Here is a 17,027-nt window from a genome sequence, read left to right on the forward strand (position 1 = left end):
TGCTTAAATCTTTTTTGAGTACTCACAGACCCCTGTTTTCTTATCTAACCTTAGGCTCTCCAGTTTGCCAGTTTTTAATTATATCCTTTAACTCCCCTTTATTGCCTCACAGCAGCCAGTGAGCTTAATTTACTTTCTTTATTCTCTCTTCCATTCTTTATTAGTTTTTAGTTTCATTATTTCTATTTAGTTGTCAAGATATAAGCATTTGTACATTAGTCTTCTATCTTCATACTCACATTTGTTCTTGTCTTAGATCTACAATTCTCTTCATAAATCCTTACATCAATCCTTTTGCTGAAAATTTCCCAGTCATCTCTTAGTTGAATGAAGCACATACTCTAGGCTGTTCCTTTTCTACCCACAGGTACAAAATTCCCTGTGTCCTTGTGTTTCAAACTTTTTCTATAGCCTTGACACTTGGACAGCTTAACTTTTTAGACAGGGCTTGTTTTATATGTTCTTTCATTTTTCATTTTTTTTTTAAATATTGCCCCATTGTTGTCTTACTTTGACTATTAAATATTTCTGCCCTTATAATTAGGTAATCTTTTTGCCTAGGGGTCTTGATTTTCTTTAATCTCTGAATACTAGCAGGCTTAATAGGAGTTAAATAGGAATTAAACATGTTGGAGTTGTTTAAATCTGAGCTAGTTTCCTAGGTACCCAGTGAGTCTTTTCAATATAAAGATTCTATTCTCTGAAAAGCTTTCTTACAGTATGTTTTTCAAGTAACAGACCTGTCCCATTGTTTTATTTTTCCTCTTCAGGAGTCTAATAATGTGAGGATTAATCTTTATCAGTTTTTCATTTCCAATATTTTCTCTAAGACCTCTTTTACTTCTTTTTCTCATTTTTATTTTCTTGATTGCTTTCCTACCTTTTAATACGCTCCTCATTAAATTTTTATTTTAATTCGTCATGCCTGGGGCACCTTGTAATTTACTGCTTATTTTCTGAGATAACTGTCTCTTTCTTACATTTCAAAATTCAATCAACTCTCTTTCGATTATTTCCTGTTCTTTGTACATTTCTGTTCTTGGTTTTTGTATTTCTGTGTCAAGGTCTTTTTTTCACATCTCCCGGTGCTAGTTTTAGTATATTTAATTCAGCTTGAAGTGTTCTCTTACAGTTTTCTTCTGCTTCATGGTTGTTTCTTGGAGGCAGTTGTCATCAGTTGAGGTATGTTCGATCTTATTTTCTGATTCTTGGTAAAAGCTCTTTATTTATTTATTTTTTTCCTGTTCATTTTTGCAGTCTTGGGCTGATTTTCAAGATTCCTCTTTGGTGCCTTCTGTCAGTGTAGCAAAGTCCAGATTCTTTAGTGGATTTTGTGGGTGAGTGGAGCCAGGGATCAGGTCCTCTGGTTTGGGGGTACTCTCTTGTCCTGCAGCACCCTAACTTTCCCTCTAAATGTCTTTTCCCCTTCAGCACCTAATTGCCGTAGGACACTTTTTGCCTTTTTTCTTCTTTTCCAGAAGCTCTTTATTTCAAAGACTGCAACTTCCAATCACACATATCTTCAAGTTCCTTCCTGGGAGACCATGCTTCGATCTACTCGGAGACTTCTGTAATACTTCCACACTGAGAGCGTACTAACTACCCCTGCTCTTTTTTCCCCATAGTTTTTCTCACCCAGATCTTCCTCAGAGAAAAGTCTTATGGAAGAGCAAGAGTATGAGAGATTGCTTTCTGGATTTGGGTGGGTTTTATCTTTTTACTTACAATCATTTTGAATTTAGGCATTCTGGTTTTAGGTAATTTTTTTCTTCTTGTTATTCTTTATTGATTTATAAGAAGTGTTTGGAGATATGGACCTAGGTGGAGTCTGTCGTCTTCCTTCTCTCTCTTTCTAAAATTCTTACTGTATCTATAGACTATTCCTCTATTTTCTCTAAGACATTTATTTGTACCTCTTATCTTTTCTCTCTTTGACCTGAGCCGGTTGTTGACCTTCGTTTATTTATTTATTAACTCAGTAAATATGTATTCAGTACTACCCTGTGCTAGGCACTGTTCAAAGCAGAGAACACAATAGTGAAAGAATGCTGAAAACTCGCAACTTAAGTGGGAGTACATCCTATTAGAAGGAGATAAACAATGAACAAACAAGCAAGTTATGGTAAGTACTTTGGAGAAGACAAAATCAGGGGACGAGAGTGTAAGAAGTAGTGGAAGATGTAAGAGTGTGTGCTAAATTTACAGAGTAGTTGCAGAAGAAGGTCTCTCTGATAAGGTGACAGCAGTTAGGAAACAAGTTGTGTATACCCAGAAAGGGGATTGCAGGCACAAGGACTGGGGGAACGAAATGCCTGAGGAGGGAAAACACTTGACCTGTTGGCGGTGCACCAGGGAGGCCTGCGTGGCAGGGAAGAGTCCTAGATAAAGAGACCAGGGGGGTAAGAGAAGACCAATTCCTGATGGGCCATTGAAGGGACCCTGGCTTTAATTCCAAGGAAGAAGAGAAGCCACTGAAGAATAGAGAATAGAAAACAGACATACTTTTTTATGTATAAAATTTCTCCTACTCTGATTTGTTGAGAACAGACTGGAGGTAGGGACAAGGGTAGACACAGGAGCATCAAATGGCTGTTGCCATAATCCAAGGGCAGTATGATGGCAGCCTGGACCAAGATGCTTAGAGCAGAGGTGTAAGAGGTGGTCAGATTCTTGGTCTGTTCTTAAGGCAGAGCTGACAGGATTGCGTGTAGGTTTATAGTTAATTACATTATTTTCAAAGAACCGTGGTCACCTTCACCACCAGTACAGATGCTTTGCAAGCAGCAGGTATAATCACTAGTTGTGGGACATCTGCCATGTCCTTCCCTGAAGTGGTAGCATATTTGGGAATCCGGGCACGTGATGTAGAGTAAAGGCTATGGAATTGTTGGTTTGAGGCCACATGGCAATCTACAGTGAGCATCACTGACAGCGTCTAGTGACAGACCCACCCAGATAAATGGCCAGGTTCTTATCATGAGTGGGAAAAAGAGAAAGAGGCAAATGGCAGGGTGGTTGTGAGTCAGCTTTCTCCCACGCTTGTATCGTAAAGATGACAGTGGGAAGTGGCACCTTAATGTCTGGGCTTCTTCAGAGCTCCAAATCAAAAGAAAAGTCCCGGTGGATGTCGGAGCAGTTTCTCCATCTTTGCTTGACAGTGTCTATGCAGTTGGGTCTGAGGATCACTGTTCTTAAGGGATTTTGAACAAACACCCTCCAGATGTTAGAGCAGCAGCTGTGTTGTTGCCAATCAGCAGGTCTCTCTGCTTCAACTTTAACCAGGGTGAGTCTGCTCAATCTTGAATGTATTATTCAGCATTCACTGGTGCCTACTGTGCGCCTGGTGCTGCGCCACATGATAAGGATGCAGTTATGTCCTTACGGGAAGACGTGGTCGCCACTCTCCCGGAGCTGGGGGCCTCATATAGGAAGACAGGCAGGCGGATCAGATGACTATTTAATTGCCATGGTAAGAAATGCTGCAAAGGAGGAGCAGAGGTTTCTGGGAGAACCTGAACCTGGTGGAGGGGCTGGGGACTCGTCTTCCCACAGGTGAGAAGCCCTGTGCCAAGATCAGTGACACATCACTCCCATGCCTGCAGTGCTCCCAGGAGGGCTGTTCTTGGGGAGGCTACTGCTTCATCACGGTGTAGCAGCCATCACAGCTTAGCAAGGAGGGCTGGGGAGCTGGGATGGACACCTAGGTTGGTCGCAGACACCATTCTACTGTCCAAACCCTTCATAATGGCCAGTCGCGTTGTTGACTGACATTCAGCTTAAGGTCCACGGTGACCCCCTTCTCATCTAATATGTGTTCAGTAAACAGATGCTCTTTGCAGTTTTGCCAGCAGTTTTCCCACGGCTGTATCTGATTCTGTCGGTCCTCCAATCTCGTCCAGCCTCTTTACTCACTCAGGTAGTAAAGATCATTTGGAATTTCAGTTCTCTTAGACAGTAGTCAACTCTTCTGACTGCAATGCAGAAACCTAAGGAGGATGCCTCTCCTCCTCCTAGTGACTGGCTTAAAAGGAGAAAAACATAAAGGTACCGTCAAAGACTAACAGACTACAAACAGGAAAGAGCGTTATACAACAGCAGCACCTTCCTACGTGGATATGACAGAAAGGTGGCATCTTCGTAGCTCTCTTTTGACAAGTATCTCGGAACAGAATAGTGTTATTTGTTTCTTTTTAAAATTCCCTCAATATTCTAAATCCTGTTTATTACATCAAAGGTGTTGCAGGGCATCTGTTGTCTGTATGCAGATGATCAAAACCACCAATTTACTTCCAGTTTAAACATTTCTGTTTGGTATTTTCCCTTTCCAGCCCGTTCTCCCCTCATTAAAATCTCTAGACGGATTGTGTTTGGTAAAAGCTACACACATTTTCCTGGCAATCCCCTTTGCTAAAATCCAGTGCAAGAGCCACAGCTCGTGTTTCAGATGCATGGAAAAAGGGGGGCATGGTCGGTGGAACCAAAATAAACAGATGGTTGCCTAGACAATCTGTAAGGGGCTCTTGCAGGGTCGTTTTTCATGGTTTTCTTTGAAATAACCAGTGAGACAGAGATACACTTTTTATCTCGTTGACCTCTTGCAAATGGTCCCATGGCTGACAAACTGCTTGAGACACCGAAGTGCTTCTGCCAAGAAGCCACCATCCCCGAGTTTGACTCCAGCGAGGTCCCCCCCCCCACGTCACTTCGGGAGACGGTCATGGAGACCCGCTCTCGAGGCAGGTTGCTCGTGCAGCGGGTGTGAATGTGAGCAAGGCACAGCGAGGGGGCATGATATTTTGGAGAAGACAGATGTAAACGATTATTATTACATGAAGCAGAATGTCATCAGCAGTAACTCGTACACAGAATGACGTGAAATCACAGAGAGGGAGCAGATTCACTCCCATGGAGGATCCGGGAGAGGAGGGGAGGTGGTGCTGACAGGACTGGGCAGGCAGGTTTGAGCAGAGGGAGCCCTGAGTCTGGCAGGGGTGTTCGGGGGCAGGGGGCTGGGTAAGGAACTCCAAGTTCAAGGAAGACAGAGAAACAGGAATAATAAAATGGAATACTTGAACACTGACTTATGCACATGGTTTCCACTATGACCATTTAGAGCTGTTTGTACATTGGTGTGTAAATGTACCTTGAAAAATAAAAACCACTACAGTAGGGGCTCTTGTTCCAAGTTTTGAATATGTGGGGCAATTGCATAAATATGTTTGAATCTCCTCTTTCTTTGGGTAGCCTCCCCGTCTCACCCTTGTCTCCTGTGGGCAGTGGAGACACTCAGACCTCACACAAGAATGAGCAGTAATTTTCTATGACAGCGCAATCTAAATCCTAATGTAGGAGGACACAGTTCCAAAAGGTGCAGAAAAACAATTCTGCCCAAAGAAAGCCTTCTGCACGTGGCTGTAGGGAGGGAGACATTAGCTTCTGGGACCTTCCCACTCCTGCTGCCCCGCCCGCAACACGGGCTTTTCTGTCTTCACCTGATCAGACACTTACTGTGCAAGGACCGTCTACCCGCAGGGGAATGCAAGCCACCACTTTTTAATTTTTAATTGTGGTAAAATGCACATGACATAAAATTGACCATTTTAGCCATTTAAGTGTACAGTTCAGTAGCATTCAGGGCCGTCACATGACGTTGCCACCAGTCTCTAGAACTCTTTCCATCTTGCAAAACTGAAACTTTGTCCCCGTGAAACAGCTCCCCATTCCCGCCTTCCCCCAGCCCCTGGCAACACCGTTCTACTTCCTGTCTCTATGACTTCGACAACTCTAGGTATCTCATGTAAGTGGAATCACACAGTACTTGTCTTTTTGTGACTGGCCTGTTTCACGTAGCATAATATCCTCAAGGGTCCTCCATTGTAGCAGGTGACAGGATTGCCTTCCTTTTTAAGGCCGAGTAATGAATGCTCTCTTGTACGGGTGGGCCACACTTTGTTTATCCATCCGTCAGCGGACGCTGGGCTTGCTTCCACCTCTTGCTGTTGCGATCAGCGCTGCTGTGCACGTGGGTGGACCAAGGCATGGCTTCTTGCAGTAAAAAGGTTTTCTCCCAAGGTGTCAGAAGTCTCAGGAACAGCCCTCAGCCAGGTTTAAGCCCGAGGTCCTGGGAGCTTCTCACTCTCTGAGGCCTGCTCAGGCTCCCTGCCCAGAAGGGCAAGACTGTATGAGAAGGAGGCAGCGCTGTCATAGAGCTCAGGCCGGGGTCACTGCCCTCCCCCTGAAACACTTAAAACAGCGGAAGTAACACAGGCTGGCAAGATGGTAAACAGTGCAGATTCACTCCCTCTCCGCTAGTTCCTATTCCCCAAGGGTCAGCTCCTGTTGTATGAACTGTGGTTTTTTCCAAAAGCTTTATTGTAGACCTATACAAATGTATATGTGCGTATAGTTTCGCTCTGTATTTTGTAAAAGTCTATTTTCTGACTCAGCAATATTTCACCATTCCATACGGTGGAAAGATGTTGGCTGTCTAGTATTTCCATTTTTGTGCTGTTACAGACAATGCTAAATGGAATATCCTTATGCATGTATCCTTGTATATATGAGTGTTTTTGTAGGTTAGAAGTAGATCTCTTGGTTCAAAGTGTATATACATTTAAATTTTTGATAGGCACAACCTAAAGAATTATGCCAGTTTACCTGTTAGCGCTGAAGAAAGATTTGAGCTTATTCTTTCAAGTTTAGAGCACACATTCCAGTCTGTTCTTATTTAATCACCAAATATCCTTGTCCTCTCTACAAGCAAATCTAAATAACTTGTCCTATTTAATTAAAATCTGCTTGGAAAATCTAAACTTAGTAAAATTATCTGATTTTAACTGTTGTCTGCTTACAGTCTTAGGCAAATAGAATGGGCAAAAATGCAATTATACATTTCTGCAGATGGTAAATTTCAGGATTTCTCCTTTGAGGTACAGGAAGTATAAAGTTAATCGTGTAAATATTTGCATCTTCCACTTCCAGGATTACGTAAACATGTTTTTAAATACCACGTCTCTTTTGAAATTTAAAGGAAAACAAAAACAAAACCTTTGCCCCCACCACTCCCTTCCCTTTTTGATTTTCAACTGTTCAAAAAATTACAAATCATCCAGAAAGATCAAGTCCTCTAAGACTGTTATGCTAATATGCCCAGGAGATATATCTGCCCCACACCCCAATTTTAATTACTTAAGTCACTTGAATGGTTAGTGTATGTCAGCTGAGACAAGTGATTTCACAATTATAGTTCAAATATAGAGATTTCCATAAATGAGGCCAGAAGTGTTCCTGGCACATCAATTTGAAAATGAGCAGTTGGTGGTCCCCAGGCAAGATGCCCCGAGAGGCGGGTTACATGCAGGAAAGGCCACATATAACACGTTTATACGTATTTTTACTTCTCGGGGAAATAGAAAGCCAGTATTTGAGCAGAGTCGCGCCTCTCCCAGACCTCTCCCTAGCCCTCCGCCCGGAGCATCCCTGGAAAAGCAGCTCTTTTGTGTTTCCTGCGTCCTCTGCAGGCGTGTCTGCGTCGCGCAGGGGCGCATCCGCACGCGGGGGAGGGCTGGGAGCGGCGCGCCTGCTGTCCCCTCCGGGAGGTGGCATCGGTAAATGCTCGACTGTTATGCGACTATTGATTTGCCTCACTCTGAGGATTCCAGTGGCAAAGTGACCCTCCCTCCGCCTGTCCCCTCCCTTCCTGGCTCCTGCCCTCCCCCCTCCCTGCAGCAGGAGCCGAACGCGGCCGCCCTGCGCTCCTCCTCCTCCTCTCGTTCTTCTGGCTCCTGGATTCCTGAAGTTATTAGGAGAAATAAGGTAGCCGAGGGGACCACATGGAAGTTGTGACAGCTCCCAGCGGCGCGCCCCTCTCGCTTGAGCCATTACCTCGCCTTAGGAATTACCCGCTGACACGTTGAATGAAGGAGGTCCCCTTGCCTGCCAGCCAGCCTGCCGGGATGGGCCACTGCTGCTGCAAGCCTTACAACTGCCTTCAGTGCCTGGACAAGACGGTACTCTGCCTTCCCTCTCTCTCTTCCTCCCCTCCTCCTTCCTAAGGGCAGAGAGGCCAGAGCCAGCCGCCTCTGTCCCTGTCCCCAGCATGTGTGTGCCCTTGTCTCGTGGGTGAGCAGGAGGCTACCTGACTGGTTCCAGTGTGCTGAGTTGTGAGCGGTGTTCGCAGGGACACCGGGGCTCAGACTCTGCAGTGCCTTACATAATTGTCTCCCTGCGGTCTCCCGTGTAACTGTTGCATTCTCCGGAAACAGTAGGGCTCTTGAAATCCCAACTGCCAAGAAATCCTTGGAGTATTCTTACTTCATTTTGATGTACCTGTGAAACCTAAGACATTCCAGTGGGGGAATTTAGATTAGCTAGACGTGCTTCTCTTGGCCAACTACTAACTCTGAAAGTTTACCACTCTTCCTGACACGCAGCATCCATCCTTGTCATTTCTGTTTCTGAGGTCAGAGAAGCAAGCATCAGTCCCGTTTTTCTCTCCGTATGTGTTCGTGTCACGCAGGGGTGAAAAACGCAGAGGTGAAAACTTAAGGAGCCAGAGAGTCTGAGGGTGTGTTCCAGCTTTCACTGCAAGGAAAGCTCACAGCCAGGGAGCAGAGAACACAATGTGAGAAAGACTTGTATGACAATTCCAGCAGAGAGCCTTTCTTTGCTGCTGACATTTGCCTGTGAGCTTGCAGGGGGACTAGGGTACGCTTTTAATTTCAGAACTAAGAATGAGTTGGCAAGAAATCGTGTCTCTGTGATAGATTTTATTATCACACGCATTTGGATTTATCTAAGATGCATGAAATGGAATTTAACAAGGGGTTGAAATTGCCTCCTTTCTACCCATGGGGGTCAGCTAGATGGCTTGAGGTATATAGTCTGGGACCAGGTGAAAGGAAATAAATGACTTAATATAAAACTCATTACAAGGAGGTCACTTGGGAATGTGTTAGTTACCAGTTCTGTTTATGAACTTTGACCTAAAGTAGAGTTACCTACCACCTAGGAAAATTAAACTGATATCTTAGAAGTCACCTGGTCGTTCTCTTCCCATAGAAATAATTGTCGCAGTGAGATTACCTTTGCTTCCATGAATAAAAACTAAAATGTTCATACACGCATTTCTGTGCTTTTAACAAATAGCAATATAAAACATTTGCACTCAATTTATCTGCAAATCCAACACTGAAGTGATTAAGCCCTTTTCCAGGAGAAATGGTCACCAAAAGGTATTGAAGGAGGCTTGTTAACAATAGTTATTAGAAAAGGGAAGGATTTATTACATGCACAACAGCAGTACAGTACTCATAATTCTAAGCTCTGGTACAAAAGTTTTAGAAATAGAAACTGTAATATAAAGGCCTTTTTTGAGAAAATATATTTTAAAGTGAATCCATCCTCCTTTTTTGTTTTAAATCAAGTTCTTGAAAAAAATGGTCCCCATTTCTTCTTTAAACTGGAGATTTTAGGAAAATAATTAAATGTTATTTCATCTCTTTGGCAGCATATTTGTGTTTCAAATGTTTTAGCTTTGAAACTTTGAAACTTAATATAAATTTTTCTTTCCTGGTGAAAGCTAAAAAACTTACCCTGCGCTTGTCAGCTTTCTCACTACGTTAGACCCGCAGTTCTTGATGTTTCTTTGCTCTATTTTAGAGTGGTATTCCTGTTGGAGATTTTGTAGAAGTGTGTTCAGAGGTGCTCATTTTAGGAGTTAAGGGGCTTTCCTTTTTCTAATTAAAAAAATCATTGTTTTATTTAGTTGCCCACCTTTCAGGATACCTTCGCAGGCAGCGTGCCAAAATCATTTGTTCATTCTGTAGTTACCTACTGGGCCATGCATTGTACACGAGGACTAACATGGGATTCCGTTCCAATCGCAAACCCTGGAAGTCAGCACTCCTTTAAATCCCCCAGTCAAGTCCTTCAGTCTGTTAATCAGCTCTGACACTCTCAGCACCAACGTGGTTTGAAAGAGACCTGATAAAAATGGTCAGTGGAGTCGTTGCTGATGACTTTAGCCCATCGTAGTAAACAAAGAAAAAATAAAAGAAACATCCCCCCAGAGCTTTGTGTAGGTACAGAACAGAAAATGTTGTTTTGTGAAGTAAAAAATTTTTAACAGTTTGATCACAGTGCAACTAAAGATGTTCTGAAAAGAGCAGGGGCACATTTGAAGATACTTCTTAGGTCATCAGTTTCAGAGAGAGGCTAAGAAATGGAAATCCTAAGACACTGCTTTAGCATGAATTTTTTGCGGGGAGCAATGGAGTGAAAACCCAGAGTAGAAAATGAATTTAAAAAATTATTAAATGAACAAATGGTTTTTAAGAGCTGATTGTGCTTCAGTATTTTAACTTTAAAGACACCTGTTCATTGACAGTATTCACTGCTCATTTACTATGTGCCCAGTTACTATGGGGACTCTTAAAGAATTCTTAAAAGGCACAACCTGCCCCATGGAGTTTACCAGTTATATGTTCGGTTGTACGTCCTCCTTTTCCAGAAAAATTGCAAGTGGGGTAGGCAGCAGGGACACATGCAGAGCGATTCAAACAGTAGTCCAGCCTGGAGTGTAATTAAGTGAAAGTTATGTGGTGCCGACTGCACCTGTTTCTGGAATCCAGTCAAAGGAGCAATCAGTCGGTGCTGGAATCAAAGGCAAGGTTTCTTGGGAAAGGAGGGTCATGACTTGTACGTTGAGGAACGGGGTAGAGTTTTGAGAAACGAGTGAGGAGAAGGACTGTAACTAAGCAAAGAGCACAGGGGTAAAGATATTTCAGGCCACTCTGGTGAAAGGTGAGAGTTAACACTGGGAAACACGAGCATGTAGGGAGTGTGGGAAAGTGTTCTCCAAGCTGAGAGCTGGCCCGGGTGTTTTAACTGGAGTTAATAAGGGAGGGCAGTCCCTCTTGGGATTGGAGCAGAGAGGCATTCTACAGACTCATTCTCCAGGTATTTTCAAAGGAAAGGTATGACCCAGGAAGGGCCTCTGGGACACCAGTCGGGTCCCCAGGAGTCTGTTCACTGGTGGACTCAGCGTGGTCCGGGCTCAGGCCAGCAGCTCTGCACAGACAGAAACCTCCCGGAGGTGGCCGTTCCTAGGAAGGCTGAGTTACGCAGAGAAGTCAACTAGATGTATAACTAGAATGCCGACTGGTCTTTGTAACAGGAAGAACTAAAACTGACAGGCAGACGGGCGATTACAAGCCTGATAAAGATGTGATGTCTTTTTAGAGTCAGTCCATGGTCATAAGAAGCTTTGATGAGGATGCAGTCTGAGCCAGCGAGTTGCGTTACGTAGGCATCCCGTGACTCAGCGCCTGGCGTGTCCATGTCCCGTCACCCCTCCAGCCCGAAATCACCTAGGAGGCTGTGCAATCGTGCTTGCCCCGGTGGCCGCCTCTTCCAAGCCCCCTTCGCTTTGCTGCTTCACTCCCGCCTCCTGCCCCCACCTCGTCTTGCTGCTTTGAGTGCTGTCCTGTCCGTTTAGGGGTCACTTGGCCTGTCTCTACCCATAGCCTTTTATGTGTTGACTGTTATCTCAGAGGCTAACCTTGTTTACCTTTTCTCTAAATTCTTGGCAGGGGTGTGAGTTGGGACAAGGTGCCTCACTGCCCCTCCCAGGTATGCGTGGGTGAGGGGACAGTAATAAATTTGGGAGGGTGATCAGAGGAAGGTTGAATCCAGAAAGGTCAAGAGACTTCTTCAGTAATACATAAACGATTAAAAGTCATGGTTCTGGTGAGTTTTCTTTTCTCTCGCTGGCTCTGAGATCCAGACTTTCCCAACATTACTTCTTTGGATTCACATTCTTTCCCCTTGGGGCCCATAAGTCTCTGTCCTTCCTAATCATGGCTTGGTAATCCAGGTGTGGTCTGACGTTCCCCTGTTGACTACAGCCTCTTAGGTAAGTTAGGTTTTGCAACCACTGATTCCCCAGCATGCATGACGGCAGAGGCTGGACTGACGCATCTTGAAGTTTAGTCTGATTTCCTTTAAAACCAGATATGACTTTGCTCATTTTCCACACGAGTAGACACTGACATGTATTTAAGAATATTAAGTGTGAATGGTGCTGTCCCTTTGACCAGTGTATATTAAATTTCATTTCCGGGTGGAAAAGCAGGCACAAAAAAACAATGGTCTGTGTTCATTATATGTGGGAGATGTAATACTTATTGATTAAGTCAAAGCCTGATGTCAGTGCTGCCTTAAAGCCATAACTGAAATGAATAAAAGGTCAGTCTCCCTCCCAAAGGAATTTTCCACAGAGCCATATGATGAAGAATCTGGCCAGTCTTCACAATATTAATACTGAAAATGAACGCAGTCTTCACAAAAGGCAGTGTGAGAACAATGCCGGAGACTTACCATGTTCTGTTGATGTCACCTTGTGGCTGGCTCGTTTTGAAATATGGAAGAGCATGCTTCCTTATTGAGACGAGGTTCTACCACGTGGAATTAAGCCCTAAACTGAACTTGTGGAGCGCTGGGTGAGAAGCAGTATTGCTTCTGGGAAGAATGAGAAAAAAAAAAAATCCCTTAACCTCTTTGTGATTTCATGTGTATGAATGTCCCTTAGATTTCAAACCTTCACAATAAAAAGGATCTAGATGTTTCCTCAAATGCCCGAAGTCTGTAGATGTTTCGCTGGTTACGGTTCTTTTGTTTAGCCTGGGGAAGAGTGGCCCAGCTCGTGGGGTTGAATTTTCCTGGTCTGCGCTGATTTCAGGGCAGGCTAAAAAGATAGAAGAGATTAGTTGGGAGTCTTTAGGCTTCCATATGTATTTTTTTTTTAATTTTACGTGCATATAATGCCCCTCTTTAAAAAAAAAGAAACAGGTGGGGAGGAGGTAGCTGACAAAAACATTGAGAACCACAGTGAATTGACATTGTATTTTATGAAAGTGTCATCAGTACCCATTGTAGCTGATTAAGCATTCTCTCAGGGACCGTCACAGACCAGAGGCAGACACTTGGCAAGAAAAAGAGAAGGGTCCATCCAATGGGGTGACCGAGGTTCCCAGAAATAGCCCCAGGTGCTGTTTTGTGTCACTGGTTCTCCTGGCCTTTTCCTAGGAAGCTCCCTTCATAGGCTCCTGCTTACTCATCCTCTGGTCTCAGGGACACTCCACGCCAGCCCTGCCTGGCTGAGTTATAGCCCGTTGTTTTGTAATTGCTTATTCATTTACTGACTCTCTGGAAGACTCTTAAGCTCCTCAAAGGCAGAAATACCCTACCTGGAGTGTCTCAGTAAATATGTGTTGTATAAATTTCCTATTTCTGCGTTAGTTGGGGAATGAAGGCACCTTGGTTCCCTCAACACTCAGTGTTCTTAATAACCAGGCTGTGTGTTGGTTCCGAGTGCGAGGAGGGGCTTGGGTTGCTGATGCCCGAGGGAGGGTCACGTGGGCGATGCTGACCAGGACGGGCGTTTTCACTTCCTGTTACCGCCACCCTCGCAGGGCAGCACCAGGCACCTGAGCAGACAGCCCCCGCTGACCACGCGTGCTGGAGTAACAGAGTGTGGCAGGCTTGCCCGGGGCTCGGCCACACATCCAGTTGCTTGAAGTTAATGGAATGATTAGCAGGTTGCACGCTTCGCCAGGCTTCTGTCGCTAGGAAAGAGGAAAGGCAGCCTTTCCCAAGAGTGGGCAGCGCCGTGTCTAAGAAGAGGCGTGGGCTTCCCCGGAGCAGGCCTGCAGGAGCGTGTTGGGGCAGGAGGGGTGGATTTGGGTGTTCCTCGGGGAGAACTCACCTCGGACTCCACCTGTGGGTGCCGAGTGCCGCGCTAAAGAGACTAGAGGACTCGGAGCGCAATGGGGAGGTCGGCAATCAGATAAAAGAGGCGGCTCAGAAGACAGCTGCTGTTGTGGGGCTGAGGTGGACGTTCTCCACAGGTCTGTTTCCAGCCCAGCCTGCCCTAGAGTAAACAGTCACTTTAGAGGAATGGCGTTCTTCGACTTGCAGATTTCTGGACTGTATCACTAGGAGAGGTCGGATGCCTTGCTGAGTTCTATTTTTAGCCGATTGGAGTGAGAGCAGGGGCTCGTGTGCTTGGCACCAGCGAGGAATTTTCCACTCATTCCCCATGTAGGGAATGATCTAACACTGATCTAACGCTGGGCTGTCCGCAGAGGCCTTGCTCAGATTTCAGCCATCCCACCACGTCATCACGCCGACCCGGCTTAGGGTGGGGAGGAAGGGGAGTGGTGCGTGAGATCCTTTGAAACGGAGTCTCTGGGGAGGCCTTTCTCCTGGATGTTCAGCAGAACCTCAGGGCCTCGCTGGACGGCTGCTGTCTCTGTCGAGTCACGATGATGGAGGGGTCGCTCCTGGACGCAGGGAGTGGAGAGTGGACATTCCCTTAGGGGTCACCCCTTGCCTCAGGAGCAGTGTCCGCGCAGTTGCAGCGGTTGACTTGTTCATTCCATTGCAGGGCAGCACTACGTCACTGGGCTTGGCTTGCAGAAAACAAGGAGTAACTTAATTGATGCAGAGTTTTCACAAATTAGAAGAGTTGATATCATTTCAAAAACCAGCACTTAAGGAGGAAGGGCTGCAGCCAGGCTGCTCTGGCTGGCCTCGGCAAGCAGAGCTAGGCTGTGCCAGCGTCTTTGGCAGGGATGCATTCGGAGGCCATCAGAAAGGGTCAGAGAAAACTGATCTGGGCAAGCTAAACAGCAACCCTGTCAGACGTTACAGCCCCACGTAGGCTGTACCGGAAATAAACTGAGGTGCAACCGACAAATCAAGACCAAGGACAAACACAGGGAGGGCAGGGGGTGGGGTGAGGTGTGGATGCAGCCAGGGGATGTTCCCAATGAAACAGAGGGATTGGGAGCTGGCACTGCCTCAATGCCTGGTAGACATGAAAAGCTTCGTATAATGAGTGCTCAGATCCAGTCTGAGGATCGGTGCATTTTGGTCTTGGTGTTGGGTGGACCTAACCATGGGTAGGAGGGGAGAATGTCCATGTGTTAGTGTTTGATGGAGACTGTTGACTCTGGGTTCAAACTCCTGCTTTGCCATTTCCTGGCTTGTTGTGGGTTACTTGGCGGGTTACCTCATCACAGAACCCCAGTTTCATCCTACAGAAAGGAAAATAAAACCCAGGGTCCACTCGACAGTTTTTGGAAGAGTGAATAAGGAGCAGGGCTTTCCCAGTGCTGTGCCTGTCTAGAAGGTGTTCAGTGAAGGTCAGTGTTAGTATTGCCATCGGCATCAGCAGACCTTAACCGAGGTTAGTTAGTTTCCTTGACATTTTAGCCATCAGGTCTGTTGCCTGTCTTTGGTGGCTGACCCTTGGTGAGCCGTTTGATGACTTTCAGACCAGTTGGTTTTGCAGTCTGTGCTGGCAGAAGGTCAGGGGTGAGGGTGGGGTGCGTCTTCACTGATCTTCCCCAAATGGAGAGGGTGCAGGCCCTCAGATCGCTCTGGTTTCCCTCCTATTTCCCCTGCTATCTCTTCTCCCTTCCCACCCCCTCCCTTTCTTTTCTTGCTTCTTCTCTTTCATTCTCTCACTTGCGTTTCTCCTAAAGCAAAGACGGGTGGGGCAGGCCTGGCCACAGACACCACCAGCAGCTTTTCACCAAACTGACTCAAGTTTGAAGCTCTTCAGTGTTATCAGCACTGTCTCCAGCTGAGGCTGCTCCTCCTTCCTGGACCTGCAAGACACTCCTCCAAATGCCAGATTCTTCCCTGGCTGGACAGCGGAGTGTGAGGGGTTGTGATGCGGGACCCCTCCGCACGGCATGGGTGATGTCCAGGGGCATCACCCCAGGGGCTGCTGCAGGAGCTGAGGGAGACGTTGGCTTCGGGTTAAACTAGAGTCAGTAGCCCGGGAGTGAATACCTGGGATGCTGTTTCCGGACTGAGAAGTGCAGTGTTTCAGTTCTCTGGCTGTGCTTTGGAATTGAGGATACCAGTGTTCAAAAGTATTCTTGATAGTAGAAACAAGTTAGGTTTTTCACTAGTTTGAGATTATTTGGGGGTAAATACTGGGATTTACCCTCTCCGGAATACCGAGTTTTCATAACTCGCAGTAGCAAGTCGGCGGCGGTATTACACGGCTGGGAGTGCAAGCGCCCCATCCCCGGGATCCGTCTGGTTAGGTATTTTCTCTGTTCTGGGTTCTCCAGTCTCTGAACGTAGAGTAAAATCAGGACAGAGCCAGGAAGATGCTGTTAAACTAAATAAATATCAGAGAATAAGACAAATGCCAGTTCTAAACACATTCAGATACTCAAGGTAGAAGAGCACCTGTTATCGACAGCATGACATCGGGCTGCAAAGGAAATCAAAGGAAACAACGAGTTGTAATAACGACTAGCACTTGTATGGAGCTTGTAAGTGCCAGGCACGTTCTAGCTGCTTCATGTAGGTTGACTGTTTAACCCTCAGGACAACCCCAGGCGGTGGGTGTGGCATCGAGGCAGCATCGATTTGTGATTAGGGGAATGTCTGCTCTCAGGTGTGATTCCCAGCCTTCAGATTGAGGGAAGGCAAGGATGCTGTGGGCTGGGATGGAAGGAGGGAGCTTCACGAGTGAGATGCAGGTCCCCTGTCCCTCAGAGGGTGTGTTATTGCTCCGTTAGTCTTAAGACAACCGTGACTTAATCATTGTTGATGCCTGTAACTAAAATAACTCTCAGCTTATTATGCAAATCAAGTTTGATTTTTGCATGAAATTCTGACATTGCTTAGCAAATGCCCTTTGGATAACCTGAGACCCTCCCTCCCCTCCACCCACCGTAGCGCACGTGTCACCGGGGTCTAAACGCAGCAGACACAGAAGCGAGATTGTGACAGCTGTCTGTCTGTTCACGTTCGGCACAGGTGTTTCGGAGGTGCTGAGATCAAAGTCAAAGGAGGTTAAGAAAGAAAGAGCATTGTGGATGTTTGTGCTAGATATTTGGTACACATTTTAGCCCAAATCCCCTTTTGGAAATGTTTGCTTTGGGAGTACATCCTGCAGAATGAGAGAGCCTTTCCTCGAAGGCCTGTGTTTTTGGTATCTC

General features: G+C 45.8%; 1 protein-coding gene and 1 long non-coding RNA gene across 5 annotated transcripts in view; one reads left to right on the forward strand and one right to left on the reverse strand.

Moving 5' to 3' along the window:
• MTUS2 (microtubule associated scaffold protein 2) overlaps positions 1-17,027 on the forward strand; it is a 410,974-nt gene that overhangs the window by 332,832 nt on the left and 61,115 nt on the right. Inside the window, exon 1 of one of the 4 annotated variants that reach the window (XM_074377991.1) lies at positions 7,551-8,009. The exons of the other annotated variants lie outside the window; for them this stretch is intronic. Coding sequence (XP_074234092.1) covers positions 7,917-8,009 — 93 coding nt within the window. The 5' untranslated portion in view covers positions 7,551-7,916. Of the gene's footprint in view, positions 1-7,550; positions 8,010-17,027 lie in introns of those variants that run through there. 4 annotated transcript variants of the gene reach the window in all.
• LOC141579742 (uncharacterized) lies at positions 9,261-17,026 on the reverse strand. The gene is made up of 2 exons (XR_012511624.1): positions 13,766-17,026; positions 9,261-12,745 (listed from the first exon to the last, which is right to left on the reverse strand). It is a non-coding gene; the product is annotated as an uncharacterized LOC141579742 (long non-coding RNA).

The sequence above is a fragment of the Camelus bactrianus genome, chromosome 14, assembly GCF_048773025.1.
Source record: "Camelus bactrianus isolate YW-2024 breed Bactrian camel chromosome 14, ASM4877302v1, whole genome shotgun sequence".
Lineage (NCBI taxonomy): Eukaryota > Metazoa > Chordata > Mammalia > Artiodactyla > Camelidae > Camelus > Camelus bactrianus.